Source organism: Trichechus manatus, unplaced genomic scaffold (assembly GCF_000243295.1).
Source record: "Trichechus manatus latirostris isolate Lorelei unplaced genomic scaffold, TriManLat1.0 scaffold00294, whole genome shotgun sequence".
Classification (NCBI taxonomy): domain Eukaryota; kingdom Metazoa; phylum Chordata; class Mammalia; order Sirenia; family Trichechidae; genus Trichechus; species Trichechus manatus.
The window spans coordinates 1,526,170-1,534,348 of record NW_004444230.1 but is presented as its reverse complement, the minus strand read 5'-3'; the positions used below and the strand labels follow the sequence as shown (position 1 = coordinate 1,534,348).

The window sequence follows — 8,179 nt, the reverse complement described above, 5'->3', positions numbered from 1 at the left end:
GAATTCTAAAATAAATTGATACAGTATCTGACTGTAAATTCTGATTCACTAATAGTAAGATATTTCTACAAAAGAGAATAAAGGGGGCAATAATATAGAGACCAGGCATTTCCAAATCAGTCTTGTGGTCCTGTTTGTAAGTTTACGGCATCAAGAAGTGCCACATGTTCTGTTGCATAGATGCTGTGTGCCTGGACTGAGGATGGGAGCAAGGAAACTGAGAAATAGTTCATGGGTCTAGGGCAGGCCACTCAACGGCAAGAACCACCACAGCAACTGGGACGGTAGCAGGTTATTCAACAGCAAGTGGTTTGGCAACAGGAGGGGTGGCAACAGCTGGAACCACAGCAACTGGGATGGCAACAACTGGAAACACAGCAGCTGCGCCTACAGCAGCTGGGGCGGCAACAACTGGACACACAGCAGACCGGCCTGCAGCAGGTGGGCTGGCAACATCCAGACTGGCAGCACTGGGGCCTGCAGCAGCTGGACACACAGCAGCTGGGGCAGCAGCAGGTGGGCTGGCAACACACCAATTGGCAGCACTGGGGCCTGCAACAACTGGTCACACAGCAGCTGGGGCGGCTGCAGCTGGACACACAGCAGCTGGGGCGGCAGCAGGCGGTCCTGCAGCAGATGGTCCAGCAGCAGCTGGGGCGGCAGCAGGTCTCCTGGCAGAGGTCTTGGCTACAGCCCTGGTCAGAGCAGACGGAGCCACAACAGGAGTTGACCATGGTGTCAGAGGGTAGAGGTTAGGGGTATGTTTCCAGGAGAGTGAATTTCTTGAATCTAGAAGTCTCTTTGCCCAGTGTTTCCTTTTATACCCTTCTAAGAGAACGCTGTCCTTGTTATTATTTATTCTAATAAGTAAACAATTATCAAATTAGGCAATTATGTTTCCCAAGATGGATAGAAAACATTGTTTCCTTTGCCTGATGCATTAGGATTTATCCCGTTGGCTCTTCCCGAATTGCATATTGTGTGTCTTCCTCTGTGTCCATCTTCTTGGCTCAGATTCTGGTTAAATATTCCAAGCTGGATGTGTTGACTCTCACTCCATCTGCTCTTTCCCCCTGAATCATCTCCTGCCATTCCTTCCTTGTGGGCATCATCTATGTTTACAGACACTGCAGCTTCTCACACAGAGTAGTTGTCATGTAAAGCATGACATGGAGTAGACCAATTGTCACTCTTCCCACGTGTGGGCAATACCATGTCCATGATTTTGTGGCATTCCTTATAGAAAAAAGAAAGTCCAGTGTAGATATAAGGAAATCTCAGAAGGATGGCATCTTGGCATGGGGAGGCAGGATAAAGACCCATCAGGGTGGTCAGCTGTAAGTGATAATGGTCAATGGGCCAAGATAGAAGAATCCCCAAGACACCTGGACCTTGTTTTCATCCCTTTTCTTGAGTTGAAAATATTGGCAGATTTTCTCTTTTTAATAAGAGCAAATATTATGTGGAATGAAATAGTCCTTCAGGGATCACCACTGGAATTGGTAATGTTGTTTGTGTTACTGAAAATATTTATATAAAAGATAAATATACAATATAACCTCAATTATGTAAAAATATATGGAAAATGTTAATGCAATCATTGGAAATGTTAGTAGTAATAATCTCTGGTTGATAGGATTATGGAAACTTTTAATTTCCTTCTTAACACTTTTTTTCCTGCTTTTTCTATGATGACTTGCTTTTCTTCGGTAAACAGAAAAAAATTTCAAAGAAAAACTTTTCATGCCACTATCTTACTTAGAGATCTCCCCTGTGACCCTCTAGGGCTGAGAGTTTGGGGTGGTTTTTAGGCCAGCCTGATGCTCAGCCAGTTTAGTTGTACTGGTTGTTAAGATATTGAATTTCTGTTGGTAAACAGCTACTGCCCTGAGCTAAGTGTACTCCTTCCCCATGCCACATCCCTGTGATCCAGCATGAATGAGTTGAAGCAAAGAACTGCAAGGATGGCTGTAGGATCCTGCTCTAGGGCTAAGCCTGATGTCCATTACGATTAGTTGGTGACTATTGTGGTTGTTTGTGTGTCAACTTGGCTGGGCCGTAATTCTCAGCGGTTTGGCAGTCGTATGATGTTGTGATCACTTCCATGATGAGATTTGATATAATGTGATCACCTCCATGATGGAATCTACCCTGAGTAGCCAATCAGTTGAAAGAGAGTTTCCTTGGGCTTGCATCCTGCATAGAGTGTAAGTGGACTCTCTGGCAAGGCTCATGGGCTTTTGCTCGCTCTGTGTCCTGCAGCTGGCTCCTGTTCATCTCACCTCCTGTTCTCAGAACCTGAACTAGCAGCTTACCTGCAGTCTTGCCTACTGATCTTGGGATTCACTGATCTTCGCAGCCTGTGAGCAAGAGCCCTGATCTCTGACTTGCCAATCTTGGGTTCCCCAGCCTCTACAGCTATGTGAATCAGGAGACACCTCTATCCTAACCCTTGGACTTGGGATGTTCCAGCCTCTACAACTGTGTGAGCCATTTCCTGGATATAAATCTCTCTCTATATATATTTGTATGCTTTACTGGTTTTGCTTCTCTAGAGACTCTAACCTACAACATTTAATACCAGGAGTGGGGTGCCTCCAGGCACTTATCAGTGGAGCTAAAGAGCTTTGGAACACCTGCCTAAGAAGGGCAGATGCAGGCAGTGAGGTCTGAGGGGCCAAGAGGCCAAGAAACTAGGAAGCAGAAGCTGAAGAGATGAGGAACATAGGAAGTAGAGCTGCCTCAGTCTCAAAGGGTGGAGTTGCCACTCAGATGGACTAGAACGGGGCCGCCCAAAGCTGGGATAGCAGAGTTGCCATTCCAGTGAGCCTGGAAGGCAGAGCTGAAGCCCAGGGCTGAGGGGTTTCCATTCAGAATCTGGAGAGTGTGGCCAATACCTAGAGTCTGGAGGGCAGGGCTATTGTCTAAATGGTCTCAGGGAACAGAGGATTATTTTCAAGCCTTGAGGGCTAATGTAATGTGTTCTGCTGACTTACTTGATGCCTGTTATCCCTTCTTTCTCTCCAATTTCTCCAATTTGTAATGGAAATGTTTACCTTGTACCTGTTCCACCACTGTACTTTGGAAGCAGGTAACTTGTATTCTAGATCTCACAGACGAAGAGAAATTTTTGGATTTTGGACTGGAGTTGAATTAAGACTTTTGCTAGGATATGATGGAGTGAATATGTTTTACATGTGGCAAGGACATGACTTTTTGGGGACCAAAGGGTAGAATATTATGGATTGAATTGTGTCCCCAAAAAATATGTATCAACTTGGCTAGGCCATGATTCCCAGTATTGTGTGGTTGTCCACTATTTTGTCATCTGATATGACTTTCCTATGTGTTGTAAATCCTACCTCTATGATGTTAATGAGGCAGGATTACAAGCAGTTATGTTAATGAGGCAGGACTCAATCTGCAAGATTAGGTTGTGTTTTAAGCCAATCTATTTTGAGATATAAAAGAGAGAAGCCAGCAAAGAGACATGTGGACTCATACCACCACGAAAGCAGCCTTGGAAACAGAGCAAATCCTTTGGACCCAGGGTTCCTGTGCAGAGAAACTCCTAGACCAAGGGAAGCTTGATGACAAGGACCTTCCCCCATGGCTGACAGAGAGAGAAAGCCTTACCCTGGACCTGACACCCTGAATTTGGATTTCTAGTCTACTAGACTGTGAGAGAATAAATTTTTCTTTGTTAAAGCCAACCATTTGTGGTATTTCTGTTATAGCAGCACTAGATAACTAAGACAGTGACATTGAATTATTGGTTGTTAAGTATTTTGAATCTCATCTTGCCCTGGAATGCTGGTATACGAACCCAAGACTGTCCATTGCTACATTTCATGAGAGAGTGTTCTAGAGATAAATCTGCCTTTAAACTGCTTAGTAGACATGAAAGCAATGCCTCGTCAGGAGGGAAGGAGCCTTCTATGAACTGGAAGAGGAAGCCATTCCTAGGCAGGAGGCGCAGCACCAAGGCTGTGGTTCTCAATACACCTCCAGAGAGTCTGACTAAGGGGGTCTAGGGAGGAGCCTATACTTCCTCTCTCTATTCTTCATAGTTTCTGAGATTATTCCACTGCAGAGCTAGAGTTTCAAACCCCCAGAATGAGATGCCAAAGTTGGAAGTGAGCTGTACCAACTGGATAACTTAAAGAATGAATCAGAGGACACAAGTGGAACTGGCAGGAATGGAGCAGGTTGAGGGTAAATGGTGGGCTAAAGAGGGGACAATTGATGCAAATAGGTAATAGACATAAGAAAAGATGCTTAAATTAACGTGTAATTAAGAAAATGCAACTTAAAACAATCAAATACTGTGTCATTTACCGAATTACCAAAAACTTTATTATTAATTTTATTAAGATTGACCACTGTGCCAAGTCCATAAGCAAGGCTGGTGAGGATTCATAGAAACTAGAAGGTTTGTAAGTGTATGATGAGAGTGTAAATTGGTGTCATCTTTTTGGAGAGTGAGTTGCAATATTTATTAACATTTTAAAGGCAAATCAGTGACTAATGCCACTTAAAGATTCTAAAGGCTGTCCTTTCTTACCCTCCTTTACTGCAGCTTCTTCTCCATTGGCCTTAAATGTTGAGAGACCCCATGGCTCCATCCTTTGCCCTCTTTCTTTTTTCCTTTATTTACCTATTCTCTCCCCTGTGTGATTTCACTCACCCCCAAGAACACCATATTTATACCTTCATCCCTGACGTGTCCAGAGATCTGCAGACTTCCTACCTGACCTCTTCATTCAGGCAACTAATACGCATCTCCAGCTTGACATGGCCAAAACAGAACTCTTGGTCTCCCTCTGCCCTCAGATTGGCACCATCATAGACTTAATTGTTAACACAAAAATTTTAAATGACCCATGATTAATTCTTCTCTCTCACCTGCCGTGTCTAGGCCATCAATAAGTTCTGTCCACCGTGTCTCCAAAACATTTCCCAATAAATTCACTTTTCTCCATCTCCATTGCTACTACTTTTGTCCAAGCAACTGTCTTATCTCACTTGTAATAAATTAATCATCTCTTAACTTCTCGCTACCTCCTCCTTGCCCGTCTACCATCTATTCTCCATACAGCAGCCACAGTTATATTTTTAGAGCAAAAATCTAAACATCTTGTCCTTAGAACCCCTCAATGGCTTATTTTAAACATAAAATAAGTTTCAATTTTTAAGTTGTTAAAATTGTTAAAAACAATTTTGAGTTCTTATCTTGAACTATGACACTCTCCCTAAACTGGTCCTCCCCCACCTCTCCAGGCTCATCCCTTGCAAGCCACCCCCCTCACTCGCTGTATTCCAACCACACTGGTGGCTTTCCTGTCCCAGGCATGTAACAAGGTTGTTCACACCATAGGGTCTTAGCACTTGCTGTTTCCTGGGCCTTAGAGGCTTGGTCTCCAGCTCATGACCTGGGCCTTCTTAGCATCATTCAAGTCTTGACTCAAATGCTCCCCCGCTCAGAGAAGCCACTCCTGGCCTCCCAATCTCAAGAATCTCCCAGTCTCTTCCATCACATTGTACTTTTTGTGTTTTAATTGTCGTGCTAACACTTATCTTTATTTTAAATTACCTTGTTCATTTCTTATGCTTATTGTTGATATCATCCTTCTAGAATATGAGCTCTTGCTCAGTGCCTTATGCTCAGTCACTCGAATACTGCAAGGTATAGTGTAGACACTCAATTGAATTAAATGAATGAATAAATGTACCACATGACCCCATTTTTGGAGAAAGGAAAGTATAAATATATCTACACAGGGATATGTTTGTATAGGAAAAAGGGATGGGAGGAAGGTCATTAGGGAGACTTTTACTCTTTATATGATTTTTTAAACGTTGGGATTATTGGAGAATCTTTTGTCATCATTTCAGTATTAAATAGAATCAAAATTTAAAACAAACACAAGGGTTGGCTTAGCCAAGAAACACATCTTGTGAACCGTGCTCCTTCCTATGTCCATTTTGCCAGATTTTGTGTGCTACGGCTAGGCTTGGGGCAGGGCCTTAAGACGAAAGGCTTCTGCTTGTGTAGATTCCCCGGAGCCCTCAGGATGTAGACCAAACTCCTTAGCATGGCATCAACAGCCTTCTCACAACCTAGCTTTCCAACTCCATCTCCAGCCGCTCTTCCACCTATCTCATCAGCTTAAGCTCTGTGCTACATTTTCCAGACCCTGTTCTTTGCAATTCTGTCCAGCTCCCTGGAAAACCTACCGCTTATTTTCTACTGAGCAAAATCCTAGCTCAGATGCCATTTTCTATTACACCTTCTCTTACTCTTTCAAGCAATTACTTGGTGTTATTCTCTTGATATGCCCACAAAGCTCAGTGCATCCTCACCTTTGGAACTATGAGTGTGTTATTCCTCTTTGAATCTTCAGCATCTAGCAGAGTCTTTAGTGCACAGCAGATACTTAATAAAAAGTTTTTGAAACTTGAGTAAGCATTTAAATAGTATAAGAAATCTTTTAAATTTATAACAAAATACAAAGTTGCAAAATTTCTCCACAGAAACAGTATAATGAAATTTCTCTAGTGCAAAAAAAACAAGAAGGCAGGCTAGGCTAATTTGGTTGACTAGGAACTTTGAAAAATAATACCTTTTAGTCTCTTTTTAATACATTTAAAGCATAATTAGGAATCAGAACTAAAGAATGCTTCTAAGTGATGAGTTTCAGGGCTTAGGTTCAGAATGAGATGATTTACTTGTAATTAATGCAAAGTTAATCCACATTGAGTTAAATATATCTTCTATAATTATGTTTACCTTCTCAATTTACCTTGTAAACAGTTATTTTATGGAATATGACAAATTTCACTTGGGTGTAGGCCAGAGCAGAGTAGTCCACACATGTCCCAAATGGGCTGTGTCCAATTTAATGAGATTTTATTATATAAATATCATAGGAGGGGATTTAGAAAGTGTAGAAGATGTTCAGTCCTTTGTACTAATCCTTTTCTGATGGTTCAGGTAATCTGTCAGCCAAGTAATGGATTATTGCCCCAACAAATAGCACTCCCAGGAATGTATAATGTCTTCAGAGACACTTTCCTAAGAGCCAAAGTGAGTCAGTGACCCCACAGTCTTCAGTGTCCAGAATGTGGCACAGGGTCACGGAGGGATTGAATTGGGGCTTAAAAGAGGCCTGAGTGACTCCTGATTGGGATCACAATAGCAGGCCCATGTTTGCAGACAAGTTTTGGTGAGAAATGTTCTTCTTGGAAGGACTTTGTTGGATTTTGAGAGAACCGTAAAACTGGAGTACTGTAGAGATGTAGCTTGTCACTCACTCATCTATTCAACAAACTGCGGTTGAGAACTTCTGTTCTAGGCACTATGCATGAAGCTCCATACTACTTGCTATTTAAGACTTAGGTGTTGTCTCCTCCTCTAGGAAACCCTTCCTGGTATTCTGCCAAACCAGCCCTCCATTAGGTGGGCTTCTTCTAATATCCTGAGAACATACTCCTTATGTGTTTCATATTGCTTTATCATCACTTAAGAAAAGATACCAGTGGGTCTTCTTTATAACCCCATGCTCACAGCATGGACAAGAGCTGGCTGTATTTAAGTGTTTGTTGAATGGATAATATAGTCCCTACCCTTGAGAAATTCAGTGTAGAAAGGGAGAAAGATGAATGAACAAATAGTTACAGTACAAAGAAAAATCCTGTATAGAGAACTGAGTGCTGTGAACTCCCTTGGAGTAAGAGGAGCAACCAGATGTCTGAAAAAGATACATAAAAGTGTTGTTATACATAGACCTTAAAGAACAAGAAGGGGACGGGGCTGGAGAGCAAACCCCAACCAGAGAGAGTGACACAAAGGCACAGAAGCATGGGAGAGCAGGGCATGTTCATGGAATGGTAAGTGATTTTTGTAGTCTAGAATTTGCAGAGGCTCTTTTGCATAGTGCACATAAAAATTACTTTGGGAACTTGATAAGGATTCTAAATTCCTAAACTGGCCCCTCAATATTCTGATCTAGAAAATCTTGAGCAGAGCCCGGAAATTTGCATTTTAAATAAGTTCCCGCAGGTAATTCTGATTCATGTAGAGAAGCAGTATCAGGAATATCAGATTGCAATGAGTTTTAATCCTTACTTCAATAGAACTCAATGAAAAACCCATAAACCAGGGAAGAATTGTGGATTT

At 42.2% G+C, this 8,179-nt stretch overlaps 1 protein-coding gene across 1 annotated transcript; it reads right to left on the bottom strand.

The window, feature by feature from the left end:
• Window positions 1-296: 296 nt before the first annotated feature.
• On the bottom strand, window positions 297-734 carry LOC101358457 (keratin-associated protein 4-9-like). The gene has a single exon (XM_012559676.2). The coding sequence runs from the start codon at window positions 732-734 to the stop codon at window positions 297-299; it is 438 nt and encodes a 145-aa protein (XP_012415130.2).
• Window positions 735-8,179: the final 7,445 nt, after the last annotated feature.

Bases quoted from the DNA above. Each gene is read 5' to 3' on its own strand.
- LOC101358457 (XM_012559676.2), bottom strand. From the start codon at position 734: ATGGTCAACTCCTGTTGTGGCTCCGTCTGCTCTGACCAGGGCTGTAGC.